Here is a 16,344-nt window from a genome sequence, read left to right on the forward strand (position 1 = left end):
GTCGGATATCATTAGAGATTGTCTAAAGCGGCTTGCATTCGGCTACTCAAGCACTTTTCCATATCTGTCCCAGCAGGCTCACAATCTATCTAACATACCTGGAGGAATGGTGCCCAGGGTCACAAGGAGCAGCGTGGGGCTTGAGCACTCTGTGTAATGCACAGCAGAGAAATGCCTTCTTTCCCGTTAACAGCAGGGTCTGAGCTATCGTAGCCTTACTTTCTTTAGCACTCTCCAGACCAGTAGAGGTTAACTTTACGAATGGGTATATATCTAATCATGACCAGCAGGTGGAGACTGAAAACAAAACTTTGGGACAGTATATACTATCCTCCCTTCTCTATTTCCCTCAGTCTTCTTTCAGTCTCCAGCAGGTGTTGAGTGATCTGTACCCATCTCTCTTGGTAGGGCTGTTGGAATTTGTTTAGGGGTTTATTGTCCCTGTTTTGGCCGGACGGAGCTTGGTCGGGCCCTGTTTGGGGGTTCGTCCGACCTCGGGGGTGTCAAACCCGGCGGGTCACGAGCGGGGTCCCTCCCCCCACTTCCTCCACCTCCCCACATTTTTTTAGAGGAGCCTCAGCAGTAAGCCTTGCCCCCTAAGTCAAGCAAGGCATATTGCTTCGAGAGCCTGTGGAGTCTGTTCTGTAAAAAAAAAAAAAAAAAATCCTGAGGTAGTGCTGGTCTGAAGGGTTGTTTCCCTTTAAGAAAACTGTATTTTTTCATGTAACCGGCACTTTTTTATAGCTAGGTCGCGTATGGAGCAATTGTGCCCTTCTCCGGGGGAGTAGGACACAATTGAGTCCAGCCGCGAGGCACTCGCGGCCGGCCTGAACTCGGCGGTTTGGGTCGGTGAGGTGGTGGAGCTCCGTCGGCAGCGGCTGCAGGCGCCCAGAGCTCCCCGCCGATGGTGCCTCGCGAGTCGGCTTGGAGCAGTGGGGAAGCCCGGTCTTCCACAACCGCCCACGGAGGGATTCCCCGAAGGATTCCCTCTCAGCTGATTTTTTGACAGCTGATGCCGACTTGCCTGTCTTAGCGGCTGAGACTGTTCAGTCTTCTCATCCGCTAAAGGCCATGGAGGGAGCATTTTTGGCGGGAACTTCGCCATTTTCTTTGTCTGGCCCCTCCATTTTGTCTGCAACCTCAGGTGACCTTCCCCCTGTATGGCGAACACAGGGGCAGGTTTCAGCATGGACCCCTGCTGGGGCAGGGAGTCCCTGGGGACCCCCAGGGGTTTTTTGCCCCCAATTTATTTTCTTTCTTTGTGCGGACTTTTGGGGGTCCCACGTGCGCCTGGGGGGTTTCGGGGGGGTTTCCCTCCGCGCCCCCTATGGCTTTGCCTCCCTCTTTTCGTTTGGCGTCCCCTCTTCCTCCTCCCTCATCCAAGCGCCCGCGGGGGGGCTTGGATTGCGAATTGGTGGGCGGAGGAGCGTGTTGGCCTGGTTGAGGACCTGGCTGCTTTGGCGGGCTTCCAGGATCCTCTAGAGGGGACGCCTGTTGGCAGCGGGGCGGCGGGTTTCCCGTCTTCCAGAGCAGATGCGTCCGTGGTGCGCTTTTTATTCAGAGGGATGAGCTTTTAGACCTGTGTAGCAGGTCTCCTTGGTGCGGCATTTTTGCAGTGTCGCCGCCGGAGACCCCGCGTATGGGGGCCCCTCTGCTTCAGGGGGTCTGTCCTGTTTCCCGCTTTTTTCCTGTGCGTCAGGATTTGCGGGATTTTGTGTTGGCGCAGTGGCCTATGGGCGCAGTTTCGTTTGGTGTGCGCCTTGGCTCTTGGGTATCCCGTCCCGGAGGGAGGTAGGGCTACCTTAATTTCGCCAATGGGGAACGCGGTGGTCTCGGCACTTCCTAAGCGGCATACCGTGCCCGTTATGGACGGTTCTGCTCTTAGGGTCTCGGAGGAGCGTGCGATAGAGACACTTCTTAAGTATGATTTTGATGTCTCTGCCTTTGGGGTCCAGGCGGCTATTTGTGGGGAGCTAGTCGCTCGCGCCGTGTTTCGGTGGGCTGAGCGTGTCCTGGATCGGGAGTCTGATGACTGGTCTCTAGTGGGTCAGGAGGTAGCAAAGATTGCGATGGCTGCCTCGTTCCTCTCAGCTGATCTTTATGACTTGGTGCGGATTTCGGCTAAGTCTATGGCGTGGCCGCGCGGCGTATTTTGTGGCTGCGCGCTTGGGCGGCGGATTCTGCGTCCAAAGCTAAGTTTACTAAAGTTCCCTTTAGGGGGTCTTTTTGTTTGGAGAGGAATTAGATGAGTTGATTCAGACTCTGACGGACTCGAAGGTGCCCCGTCTGCCTGAGGACCGTGCCCGCCCTGCGTCTAGGTGTGGGGCTGCCCGGGGGCGTTTGCGGGAATTTCGCAAGTAACGCCCGGGGCGTGGGGCTGCTTCTTTCCCGGATCAGGGTTTTTCCTGGGGTCGGTTCTGCCAGCGCATGCAGCCCTTTCGGGGGGCCCGTCGGGGGGCAGGGAATCCCTCCGCCGGTTCCCCCGCTTCCCGTCCTGCGCAATGACTCCTTGCCGGCGCCCCCTTTGGTTCCGGTGGGGGCCCGGCTGAGCAATTTTTTCCCCAAATGGGCCGAGATTGCGTCCGATCAGTGGGTCCTTGAGGTGGTGCGGGACGGTTACGCTCTGGAGTTTACCCGCTCTCTGCCGGACCTTTTCCTCGCTTCTCCATGTCAGACTCCATGGAAGACGCAGGTTTTTCGTCAGACCCTTCAGCGTTTGCTAGATCTCGAGGCAGTGGTGCCGGTGCCCCCTACGGAGTGGGGCACCGGCAGGTACTCCATTTACTTTGTGGTGGCCATAAAGGAGGGGACCTTTCGGCCCATCCTGGATTTGAAAGGGGTCAACAGAGCTCTCAAGATTCCGTCTTTCCGCATGGAAACGCTGCGGTCGGTCTTTCTGGCGGTTCAGCCGGGGGAGTTTCTTACGTCTCTCGATCTGACGGAGGCCTACTTGCAGGTTCCAATTCGGGCCTCTCATCAGCGCTTCCTTCGCTTGGCGATCTTGGGGCGGCATTTTCAGTTCTGTGCGCTTCCCTTTGGTCTGGCCACGGCTCCTCGGACGCTCACCACGGTAATGGTGGTCGTCGCGGCAGATTTGCGGTCGGTGGGCATCCTGGTTCACCCCTACCTGGACGACTGGTTGATTCGGGCAAAGTCGTTGCAGGAGAGCTCCCGGGTTACGGCTCGGGTGGTAGTGTTTCTCCGGTCGCTGGGCTGGGTGGTCAACCTTTCCAAGAGTCGGTTGGTCCCGGCTCAGCGTCTGGAGTGCCTTGGGGTTATGTTCGACACCTCCTTGGGGAAGGTCTTCCTTCCAGAGGCCCGGGTGAGCAAATTGCAATCTCAGATTCGCCTGCTTTTGGCGTCCCGGGGTTCTCGGGCGCGAGATTTCCTCCAAGTCCTGGGGTCAATGGCGGCGTCCCTGGACGTGGTGAGGTGGGCGCGGGCCCACATGCGTCCTCTTCAGTATGCTCTGCTCCGGAGGTGGTCTCCCCGGAGGCAAGATTTGGATGTTCCGGTTCCCCTGCGAGGCTTGGCGCGCTGCAGTCTGCGCTGGTGGCTCCGGACCCCTCACCTGGTTCAGGGGGTGGGTCTGGATCTCTCGCAGTGGACGGTGCTCCTTACGGATGCGAGTCTCCTCGGTTGGGGGGCTCAGTTTATGGGCCACTCAGCTCGGGGCACCTGGTCCGCGGAGGAGGCCTCCTGGTCGATCAACGTGTTGGAGACCAGAGCGGTCAGGCTGGCGCTGTTAGCTTTCCACTCCCTTTTGCTGGGCAAGTCGGTCAGAGTCCTGTCGGACATTGCCACGGCGGTGGCTTATGTCAATCGTCAGGGGGGCACCAAGAGCACTCCTGTGGCGTAGGAGGCGGCTCGGCTCATGGTTTGGGCGGAGTCCCATCTTCTGGACCTCTCGGCTTCTCATATAGCCGGGGTAGAAAATGTTCAGGCAGACTTCCTCAGTCGTCACTTCCTGGATCCAGGAGAGTGGTTTCTCGGCGCCGGAGCGTTTCGGTTGATAGTGCAGGCTTGGGGGCAGCCCCTGATGGACCTGATGGCCACGAGTGGCAACGCCAAAGTGCCCCGCTTCTTCAGTCGTCGCAGGGACGGGCTGGCCGAGGGTCTGGATGCTCTGGTCCAGCCGTGGCCAACGGAGGGGCTGTTGTATGTGTTCCCTCCTTGGCCGCTGGTGGGCAGAGTGCTTCTTCGCATTGTTCACCATCCGGGTTTGGTGGTGCTGGTGGCTCCGGATTGGCCTCGACATCCGTGGTATGCGGATCTGGGGAGGCACCTGGTGGCGGTTCCTCTTCCTCTGCCTCTCTCGGACGACCTTCTGATGCAGGGTCCCATTCCCATGTTCGACCCGTCTCCCTTCTGTCTTACGGCGTGGCTCTTGAAAGGGGTCGCCTTAGCAAGAAGGGATATTCAGACAAGGTGATCTCTACACTTTTGGGGTCCCGGAGGCTTTCTACCTCTCGGGCTTATGTGCGGGTTTGGTGTCTCTTTGAGGAATGGTGTCGGGCGCGGGGAGTGACCTCTTTTCGCGCTTCTCTGCCTAACATTCTAGAGTTCTTGCAGGATGGCCTGGATAGAGGCCTGGCTTGGTCTTCTCTCCGGGTTCATCTTGCGGCCCTGTCGGCCTTTCGAGGGTTGGTGTCAGGTCAGCGTTTATCGGCTCTTCCTGATGTGATTCGGTTTCTGCGGGCGGCCAAGTTGCTTAGGCCTCCCCTACGGCCCTCGGTTCCCTCTTGGGATCTTAATCGGGTTCTCTCTGTTTTGGTGCGCCCGCCTTTCGAGCCCTTGGACGACTGTTCTTTGAAGGACCTTACTTTGAAGGCGGTCTTTTTGGTGGCCATTACTTCTGCTAGGCGTGTTTCTGAGCTGCAGGCTTTCTCTTGTAGGGCTTCCTTCTTGGAGTTTTCTAGGGAGCGGGTCGTCTTGCGGCCTGTTCCTTCCTTTCTGCCGAAGGTTGTTTCTCCTTTTCATGTCAATCAATCGGTGGTTCTCCCGGTCTTGGGTGGTCGGGAGGGCTCTTCTGAGCAACGGCAGCTGCGCAAGTTGGATGTCGGTCGGGTCCTTCGCTCTTATGTGCAGCGGACCCAGGAATTCCGGAAGTCCGATCATCTCTTTGTCCTCCTGGCTGGTCCTCGTCGGGGAGCTGGCGCTTCTAAGGCTACTATTGCGCGCTGGATCAAGGAGACGATTGCTTCCGCTTATCTTCTGAAACAGCAGCCTGTTCCAGAGTTTCTCAAGGCTCATTCCACTCGGGGTCAGGCGGCTTCTTGGGCTGAGTCGTCGCTCGTGCCTCCGGTGGATATTTGTAAGGCTGCGGTTTGGTCCTCCTTGCATTCATTTGTTAGACATTATCGGGTAGATGTTCAGGCGCGTCGGGACGCGGTGTTCGGTGAGCGTGTTCTGGTATCGGCCCTTCGGGGGTCCCGCCCGTGAGAGGGACTGCTTTGGTACGTCCCATTCGTAAAGTTAACCTCTACTGGTCTGGAGAGTGCTAAAGAAGGAGAAATTAGGTTCTTACCTGCTAATTTACTTTCTTTTAGCTTCTCCAGACCAGTAGAGGTCCCCACCCTGTCTGTTGTTGTTGTTGTTGTTGGGGCTGTTTTCGCGGGCAGTTTTTGTTTTTTGCTGCGGGTTCTAGTATTTTTCTAGGGCCGGGGAGAATTAAAGAACAGCGGCTGTGGCTCGGCTGGCTTAGCTGGCGAGCTGTGGGGACATTTTCCTTCGGGTATTTCTCCTCTGCATTTTCCAACAGCATTTGGGTATGTTATTTGTTACTCCTGTTTGGAGTATTGTTTTCTTCCTGTTTTCCAGTTCTTGGTTCTGCTTGGCTATTCGGCAGACTGAGGGAAATAGAGAAGGGAGGATAGTATATACTGTCCCAAAGTTTTGTTTTCAGTCTCCACCTGCTGGTCATGATTAGATATATACCCATTCGTAAAGTTAACCTCTACTGGTCTGGAGAAGCTAAAAGAAAGTAAATTAGCAGGTAAGAACCTAATTTCTCCTTCCTGTCTGTGCTTAAACGCTGATTGGCGTATACACCCCGATCCCTCCCTTTGTCACTCTGAGCTCCCCCAATGCTGGGACCCCAGCACCACCACCCCCCAATGCCCTTACTTATTTATTTTTTTTAATTAGCAGGAGGGATGCCTACTCTCTCCTGCCACAGGGTTAGGCCCCCTCACCAGGACCCCCCCCATCCCTTGTGTCTTAAAATTGAAGTTCGGCAGGAAAGATGTCTGCTCCCTCCTGCCAGCAAGCCTGCCTCTTCAAAATGGTGGGCCTTCCCATTCCCAGTGCATCCTGGGATGCAGTGGGAGGGATCTAAGGCCCTGATTTGCTCAGACACCAAATGCCCCTTCCTTAGGGGCAGAACATTTCTGTTATTAACTAAGCAGAGGAAGTAGGGAGCTGTAATAGGACTGAGGTGTTCAGGCATTTTAAGAACATAAGAATTGCCGCTGCTGGGTCAGAGCAGTGGTCCATCATGACCAGCAGTCTGCTCACGCGGCAGCCCTCTGGTTAAAGACCAGCACCCTGAGACTAGCCCTGCCTGCGTACATTCTGGTTCAGCAGGAACTTATCGAACTTGGTCTTGAATCCCTGGAGGGTGTTTTCCCCTATGACAGACTCCAGAAGAGCGTTCCAGTTTTCTATCACTCTCTGGTTGAAGAAGAACTTCCTTATGTTCGTATGGAATCTATCCCCTTTCAATTTTAGAGAGTGCCCTCTCGTTCTCCCTACCTTGGAGAAGGTGAACAACCTGTCCTTTTCCACCAAGTCTATTACCTTCAGTACCTTGAATGTTTCAATCATGTCCCCTCTCAGTCTCCTCTGTTTGAGGGAGAAGAGGCTGGGTTTCTCTAATCTTTCGCTGTACGGCAAGCTCCCCAGGCTTTGCCATCGTTTTACCTCGGAAAGAAAGCTTGAAATGCTTCTCAGTTTTTGAAAATGCTCAATAATCCATTTCATAGCATTGATACAGTGTTCCAGGACTGGAATGTGCATATTACGATGCCTATAACTTCAAGCTGTGATATCTCAGCTAATACACAAGAAACAGCAGATGAGTAGAGGACACTTTCCAGCCTCAATGCCAGGACCTCGTGGGAGTGAGATCGTCTGCTTGCTTGCTTCATGACTGCACCGTGACGTCATATCTGTTCTGCTTGGCTTTTTTTTTGCGCTTCAGGGTGGGGGTAGCACTAATTTAAGTACATGTGTAAGTGACTTAAATATGGGCACGTATGCTTGTAAGTGACAGGTATCCGGCTCCACCTGGTTCCATAGAGCGTACTTAAGAACATAAGTATCGCCTCTGCCGAGTCAGACCACAGGTCCATCGTGCCCAGCAGTGCCCTCCCGCGGCAGCCCCCCAGGTCAGCGTCCTGTAATTGATCCTTTATTTAAGACATTCTGACCTGCTCTAACAATACCCCTCAATCCCCTTTTCCTTAAGGAACTTGTCTAACCCCTTTTTGAAACCCAAAATCGTACTCTGCTCTACCACCTCCTCTGGAAGTGCATTCCAGGTATCCACCACCCTCTGAGTGAAGAAGAACTTCCTAGCATTTGTTCTGAATCTGTCTCCCTTCAGTTTTCTTGAGTGCCCTCTCATTCTTGTTACCCCGGCCAGTCTGAAGAATCGGTCCCTTTTTAGGTAGATGTTCACATGGGTGGGGCATATGCTTATGCCAATAACTTACAGAATAGTATACATTTTACACCAACCTCCTGTATCTAGGCAAAAGCTTAAGTTCTCACATCTAACCACATACCAGTGTCCTGAGTTTTTACATAAATTTAGGAATCCCTTTGTGAGCCTGCCCTATTGCTACCAATGTTCTCTTTAACTTGTGGTGAATATTTGCCTTTTCAGGTCTTCCTTGTCTACCTGCGCAGCCTTGCGTACACTGAGAAATTCACCTCATGTAGAGTTTAAGATGTTAACCCTTTCTGGTACGGTAACATTAACTTTTGATTTTTTTGTTCTATTTTGCAAGATTCTCCTTCACAGATACAATGTATTACAACCTGCGTGTTTTTCTTTTTTTCATCTTTTGACCTTTTTTTTTTTTTTTTGCCCACTCTCATATTGGTGGGGGAGGGGGGAGGTTTTCTTCCATATCATCAAAGTCTCTTGCACTTCGTAAATTTAGACATTTTCATCATTTTAGCGCTCTGTTTACTGACCTCTCTCCATCACTTTATTTTCTCCTTACGCTATATTTGCCGTCCACTCCTCGTTCACCATCACTCCCCCCACCCCCATCCACTTCCTCTCATACGAGGAAAGGCTGAACAAATTGCGGCTATACTCTCTCGAAGAACGTAGGGAGAGGGGAGACATGATTGAGACATTTAAGTATATCACTGGCCATGTCGAGGTGGAAGATGATATTTTCTTTCTTAAAGGACCCTCGGCCACAAGAGGGCATCCGCTACAAATCAGGGGCGGGAGATTTCATGGCGACACCAGGAAGTATTTCTTCACAGAAAGAGTGGTTGACCATTGGAACAAGCTCCCAGAGCAGGTGATCGTGGCCAAGAGCGTGCCTGATTTTAAGTATAAGTGGGATGCCCATGTCATATTTCTATGAGGGTATTGTAAAGGTGTTGCCGTCAGTGTGTGATCTCTAGCAGGGTAGTTAGGTAGGGTTAATAGAGTGGGCAGACTCGATGGGCTATGGCCCTTTTCTGCCGTCATTTTCTATGTTTTATGTAACTGATCTGGGAATGCAGATTTCTGCCTGGAAAGAGCTGCTCGTTCATGTTTCAGGATATCCAAAATATGTTCACAGACCTTGGATCTAAACTAAAACTTAATTTTATATACTGGGACTTCAACCAGAGGAAGCTCGACGCGGTTAACAATAAGTTAAAAATATGCTAAAATACAAGGGGATTAATTTTCAAAGTGTTTAGCAAATAGAAATTTAAAGATTTATGAAAAGATTGGAAAGAGCTGGGACACCTCAAAATTAAAGGAAGTTCATTCCATAATTGGGGAAATTTAAAAGCCAGAGAAAGGCTGAAATTCTTGACTCCTTTCATTCCTTTCCTAGAAGGGAAGGAAAGTTTAAATCGTTGAGTGCCTCTCGCATATGAAAATCTATAGAAATTCCATAGAAGAGGAATGAGACTACCATATAAAAATACATATACGTTTAAACTGGATTCTGAGATAAACCGGGAGCTGATGGAGGCTCAAAAGCAAAGGAGTCACGTGGTCGAATTTGCTTTTTCCATAAATCAGCTTCGCAGCAGTATTCTGAATCAATTGTAATCTTTGGAGGCCAAGATCTTTGTGATGCCAAGATTGGACCAAGACAGAAAAATGACGTTGATGGAAAAGAAATCTAACATTTGTGAACTGAAAAAACATTTCTTAACCAGAGAGTTTATTTGATCCTTAAAGGTAAGGGAAGAATCAAAAAGTATTCAAATGAATTTCAAATTCTCAGGCCACAGGGATGTAGAGTTTGAAACCTCTGCAACACATGGAAAGAAATCAGTGGTAGAAGCAAATAGCTTGGGAGAGTCCCATGGCAGGCAGAACTGCTCCTGAAACTTTGATCTATTTACTAACATTAATGTTAATTCTTAGTGAGAGGAAAAATGAGGATTCTTAGTAATGGTTTTATATTGATTATTGTATTCTATATTGTGTTTATATAACATGTTTGCTTTGCTTTATGGTGTTAACTTCTTTGGGTTCATATTTAATGTGATCTTTACATTTATATCCTGCACTATTCATTCGTTCAATTTTCTATACCGTTCTCCCAGGGTGCCTCAGAACAGTTTATATGAATTTGTTGAGGTACTCAAGCATTTCTCCCTGTCCTTCCTGGTGGGCTCACAATCTATCTAATGTACCTGGGGCAATAGGGGGATTAAGTGACTTGCCCAGGGTCACAAGGAGCAGCATGGGTTTGATCAGGGGGCTGAGGCTGCAGCTCTAACTACTACACCACTCTAGAAATCAAAATGTAGTATAGGACAGTCAAGCCATTGTGACCTCACTGATGAGGTTGGCTCTTATTGGTGGAATGAGGCATTGTGACATCACAACACCAGCTCTGGCTATCAGAGGCTGAAACTATTCACACTATTTATTCAATGTGTTCTATACTGTTTTCCCAAGGGAGCTCTTGAACAGTCTACATGAATTTATTCAGGTACTCAAGCATTTTTCCCTGTCTGTCCCGGTGGCCTCTCAATCTATCTAATGTACCTGGGGCAATGGGGGGATTAAGTGACTTGCCCAGGGTCACAAGGAGCAACAAGGGTTTGAGCCCACAACCCCATGGGACTGAGGCTGTAGCCGTAACCACTCACCACACTCCCCTCCCCCTATGTACGGTTCTAAGTGAGTTATGGTAATACATTCACAAGTGTTATTTTCTAAGTGTAGTGATTGGCCTGATTTGATCTCCTCTGGCAGTTTGATTCATAAGTGTCAACTTAAGTGCGATAAGCTGATGTAACCTGTGCTTGACAGACTTGACTAATCAAATCTAGTGTGACCCCTGAAGTGTCTGACCTGACAGATCAAGGCTAGTTTAAGAGCGATGAACCGATGTGGCCCATACAGGACCGAGACTAGCCCTGATCAGTTAGGTTTATCATTGGAAGGAACAGCTTTTGGTCTGTAATAATAATAATAACTTTATTTTTGTATACCGCCATACCCCGAAGAGTTCTAGGCGGTTCACATTAGTTAGACAGAGATTACAAGTGGTTACATATCAAATTGATCATACAGTTGCAAACAGCAAGGAGAGAGTAGTTACAAGTGGTTACATATCAAATTGACCGTAGAGTTGCGAACAGCAAGGAGAGAAGTAGGGGGGAGAGGAGGGAGACGGGGGAGGGGGGTAGATCAGAAGGGGGGAGGAGGAGGATAGAAAAGGGGCATGTAGTGACAGCTGATCACCAAAGGATTGCTATAAGTGAGCTAGCGTGACACATACAAGTTAGAACACCCTCTGATGCCAGATCTCATTGTTCAGGGCTAGTGTAACTAGAGCCCTGCCAAAACTGAGTCGGTGACAGAAATTGTCCACTCAGTTTCAGCAGAAACTGATGCCGAAAATGAAACTGCTTCTCTTGAGCCCACATCTCCCTTTCCTTCCCCTTCCTGGGCCTACCTTTTTGTTGGTGGGTAGTGGGCACAGGAACATCCCCACTCATGTCTGTGCACAGGTGAAATTGGCTTCCCGTGGGATATCCTGGAATCTCTTGTCACCTGGTGCCAGCTGTGTGCAGGAGTGCAAGTAGGGACGCTTTTGTGCTCACTACCCACCAGGAGAGGGAGTGGTTCCTGATCTGGGAGGGGTCTTCTGCTGAGATGGTTTTGGTTTTAACCAAAAGTGCAAAGGCACATTTGACTGAACCCAAATTTTGGGCCTGTTTTGTGCAGAATTCAGAACGAAATTCAGACAGCCTCTAAATGTAAACGTTACAAGTTCACCCATCCTGTGCAACATGGATTATTTGTGGAAGGAAATGTGTACTTTCTGGTTCCACCATGCAGACAATTGATGACTTTTTGTTTGTTTGTTTTTTCCATGTGTTTTGGTTGCATGCATGGCTGCTGCCGATCTTCCTTGTCCTGATGTTGCAGAATTTGGAGGTTAGCACTTTTTACTGTAATTTGTGGTTTAATTTTCTCCTCCTTCTTTTTTGGTTCAAGTTTTGTCTCAACATGAACTTCGCCAGTGTCTGTTGTGTCATTTGCTCTTTCTTTGTATTTACACACTTGCTCTCTCGTTTCCGCATCTGCCATGTCTCTTAATGTTTTCACTCTTGCTCCTGTTGCTGTCACTTCTACTGTCGCTAACTCACCTACCACGTCCTGACTCCCACACCTGCTGTTTTAATTTGCGCTCTGCTTGGGGGATCCATTACCGTTGTAGCAGAACAGGCAACGATGGGTCAGGACGTTCTGTTCTAGTGTAGCATTCAGACAGACAGAGCAGTGTGACAGTGTCTATGGAGAGTCCTTAAAAATGTGCAAATGTGAATGGGATGGCATCCATGTGATAGCAGTGTGATAGGGCCTGTTCATAAAATCTAATTTCAAGTTTCAAGTTTTATTAAGGTTTGTTGTACACGCAATGTCTAATACTTCAATGCGTAGAATAGTTTTATACAATTAAAACAAAATATATACGTACTAATAAAATATAACTGGTACAAAAGGTGAGGGGGATGAACTACAATCTTTAAAGGAAGAGAAGAAACATTTAGGGAAAAACACATATGGTGGGTAACACAAAAGAAAAAAGAAATATAAGGCAGAAATAATCATAGAAAGAAAGAAGATAAATTTACAACCTGCCCGTAGGTCTAATTAGGATCTAAGAGATTTAATGATTGATAGGTTATACTATCTATATTTCAAATACACGTAGCTTCCCCAAAAATCTAATGACGTCTAATACTGTTTACCCCAATATAAAGTACAGATTACAAAATACATTAAATTTATAGAAAGAAAATTCATCATCAACAATTTGTATTGCACGAATACTTCTGAAATAAATACGTTTCCACAAGGTTATATAGGAAAAAAATTGTTTCAAAGCAGGTTAGTAAAGAAAAGATTTGTGGTAGGTTTGGTGGTTTGTAACTTTATACATCATAAGAACTGGCATACTGGGAGAGACCGAAGGCCAACCCAGGTCCCAAGTAGTAAGACAGATTTTATGCTGCTTATTCTATGAATAAGCAGTGGATTTCCCCAAGCCATCTCTTTTAGGAAATGATCCAAACCTTTTTTAAACCCTGCTAAGCTAACTGATTTCACCACATTCTCCAGCAATGAATTCCAGAGTTTAATTAAACGTTGTGTGAAGAAATATTTTCTCCAGTTTAGTAGCTTCTTTGCATGCCCCCTAGTCCTAGCATTTTTGGAAAGAGTGAACAAGTGGTTCACATCACCTGTCTGTTGTTAATATTTTGTACTGGGTAACATTCTGTTTTTCTATAGCTGGGGTTCTTTTCTTCTACCCAACTTTCCTTCTGCCATTGTACTACTCGAGGGCTCTCCTTTTCACTTTCAGCTGTATGCACAGGTCTGTGTGCACAAGTTCAAACTCACCTCAGATGGACAGAGAGATGACAAGACCCCCATTTACAAACACTTTTACTCTACTGCGGGGGTTCTTAACCCAGTTCTTGGGACACACTTAGCTAGTCCAGTTTTCAAGATATCCACATGAGATATGCATGAGATAAAATTGCATGCACTGCACCAAAACTGACCACAAACTCAGATTTGGATTTCAGCTGAAAATGCCCATGCCCCCTCCCCCTCTAAAAGCCCTGGTGGTCTAGTGGGGCAGAAGTGAGCTGCATTGCTCCTGCTGGCTGGTGTAAAAATTATGGCTGCGGCAGCCTCACAGCTGCCATTTTACATTTAGGCGATGAGCCGATTCAAGCCTCTTCATGCCATTCCCAATTCCAAAATTGCGGCTGCAGCAGTCTTGTGAAAATAATGGCCATCAATGTCTGCTGCAGCCTTGCAATGTAGCCAGTAGGGGCAGGAGCAACTCAGAATACTACTGGCCCAAGATGGCCACTAGGCTACCAGGGTTTGTAGCAGGTAAGCCGAGGAAGAGAAGAAGGAGATAGTGAGGGGTGGGGGGGGTTGGGCAACGATGGGGTTACAGTTGTAGTTCTGGTTCCAGCCAAAACCAAATGACTAATTTCAGCCGCAGATCTGGTCTCAGTCAGAACCAAAACCACTGGTTTCGGTCAGCCTTTAGCTTATAATGAAGCATGCCTAAAAAAATTATGTACAGACTGTTTAACACAATCTCAGACTTGTATCCAGGAATTAGACATTATCCCAGGACAAGCAGGCAGCATATTCTTAACACATGGGTGACGTCACCGACGGAGCCCTCGGTACGGACCTTTTTTAACTAGAAGTTTCTAGTTGGCCGCACCGCGCGTGCGCGAGTGCCTTCCCGCCCGACGGAGGAGTGCGTGGTCCCCAGTTTCTTCGTTTCCGCGGAGCGAAGAAGACGCGTGTATTTTTTCAACGGCCGTTGAAATCACTTTTTGCCTTCCCGCTCGCGCTTTTTTTCTAAATTTTTCTCCCTCTACCTTCGGGTTTTCTTTTTATTTGAATTGCAAAAAAAAAAAAAAAAACAAAACTTTGATTTTTTCCTATTACTTTCGTTTTTGCCCCGGCGGGGCCTGTTGCCATTATACAGGCCTCGGACTTCGATTTTGCGGAGGCTATCTTCCCCTTCATGCCCCCGCAGGTCGGTTTTAAGAAGTGCCAGCGGTGTGCACGCCCGATCTCCGTTTCTGACCCACACAATTGGTGTTTGCAGTGCCTGGGTCCGGAGCATCGGGCGGACTCCTGCACCCGCTGTGCCACTTTGCAAAAACGAACTCTTAAAAACCGAAGAATCCAGCAAACCCTTCTCTTCGGCACCGAGTCGGCGATGGATTCATCTCCTTCAACGGCGGTACCGCAAAAATCGGCACCGTCAAGCTCGACACCGACCGACCCCGCATCGGCGCCACTGGCGCCAGGTAAGCCGGCTAAGAAGCCTTCCTCTTCCCTCGAGCGCCCTCCTGCTACGGTGGCGACACCGTCCCTACCGGCATCGCACCGGTCCCGTAAACGCTCCGCCCCGATATCGGTGAGTGCCTCGTCATCGGCCTCCTCATCGCCGGGGCGTGGAGCGGCATCCAAGGAACCGAAGAAAAAGAAAGCGGTTCCGATGCCACCCCTAGATGACCGTATCTCGGCCATTCTACAAACTCAGCTTCAGGAGCAGTTGAAGAAACAACTTGAACAACTGCTACCCTCTATCCTGGCACCGCTCCTTCCGGTACCAGACCGGCCCGAGCCCCGCACCGAGCCCCCGGTGTCCACTCCTTCGGTACCGGTGAACACCTCGATGCCGATCCTTTCGGCCCAACAACTTCATGATGATCCAGTGGTTCATTCTCAACCCACAGTGGATCCTCCTCGGCACCAGGCAGCCCGGCACTCTTCTCGGGACCGAGAACGACGCCGATCGTCCTCCCCTGGTACCGTTTCGGTGCGCTCTGGTAAATCTTTGTCCAAGACTCGCCACACCGCGCCCTCCACCCCGGTGTCCCGACATGCACCAGAGGTCAGGGACCCTGATTTATGGGAGGAGACTCCTCTCGGTACCGAGGAGGATCCCTCCTCATCTGATGAGGAACCATCGGCACCTGATGCCACCTCTAAACCTGAACAGTCCTCTTTCTCTAAATTTCTGAGGGAAATGTCTGCTGCTCTGTCCCTTCCCCTGGAATCTGACTCCAAAAAGTCCCAAGCCTTTTTAGAAGCCTTAGACTTTGAGCAACCTCCTAAGGAGTTCCTCAAGCTTCCCGTACATGACATCCTACGGGAGACTTTCTACAAAAACTTGGAAAATCCCCTCACGGTACCGGGAGCTCCCCGTAAACTGGACAACCTTTACCGTGTCATCCCTATTCCTGGATTCGACAAATCTCAATTGCCCCATGAGTCCCTTCTGGTGGAATCCACCTTAAAAAAGACTCAGGGCTCCAGTGTCTATGCCTCTACCCCTCCTGGCAGAGAAGGTAAGACCATGGACAAGTTTGGCAAGAGGCTTTACCAAAATGCCATGCTTGCCAACAGGGCAAACAACTATTCCTTCCATTTTTCCTTCTATCTCAAACACTTGGTCCAACAGCTGTCTGCCCTCCAGAAGTACCTACCTGAGCGCAAGGTCCCGCTATTCCAACAGCACATCTCTGGCCTTCTCCAAATGCGCAAGTATATGGTCCGCTCGATATACGACTCCTTCGAGCTCACCTCTCGGGCCTCTGCCATGGCTGTAGCCATGCGTCGCTTGGCCTGGCTCAGAGTCTCCGACCTGGACATCAACCACCAGGACCGTCTGGCCAACGCCCCCTGTCTCGGGGATGAGCTTTTTGGAGAGTCACTGGATTCCACCACCCAGAAACTCTCTGCCCATGAGACCAGGTGGGACACCCTGATCAAGCCGAAAAAGAAGGCACCGCCTACCCGACCTTATCGGCCACAAACATCTTATCAACGGAGGTTCTCAGCCAGGCCACTCAATCCGCCTCCCCAGCAATCTAGGCGGCCCCGTCAACAACAACATCACGCTCAGGCTCGGTCTCAGGCCTCTCAGCCCTCTAAGCCTCCTCAGCCTACTAAACAAACTCAGCCCTTTTGACTCTTCTCTCCAGGGCATAGCCAGTCATCCACCCTTGCTACCTCTTCCACAACCCATCGGAGGTCGTCTCACCATTTTCTCCAGCCGTTGGGAAATCATTACATCGGAC

General features: G+C 49.9%; 1 protein-coding gene across 1 annotated transcript in view; it reads left to right on the plus strand.

The window, feature by feature from the left end:
- AP1B1 (adaptor related protein complex 1 subunit beta 1) overlaps positions 1-16,344 on the plus strand; it is a 141,313-nt gene that overhangs the window by 105,192 nt on the left and 19,777 nt on the right. Inside the window, exon 21 of the mRNA XM_033956012.1 lies at positions 11,481-11,647. Coding sequence (XP_033811903.1) covers positions 11,481-11,647 — 167 coding nt within the window. The remainder of the gene's footprint in view (positions 1-11,480; positions 11,648-16,344) is intronic.

This window comes from Geotrypetes seraphini, chromosome 8, assembly GCF_902459505.1.
Source record: "Geotrypetes seraphini chromosome 8, aGeoSer1.1, whole genome shotgun sequence".
Classification (NCBI taxonomy): Eukaryota; Metazoa; Chordata; class Amphibia; order Gymnophiona; family Dermophiidae; genus Geotrypetes; species Geotrypetes seraphini.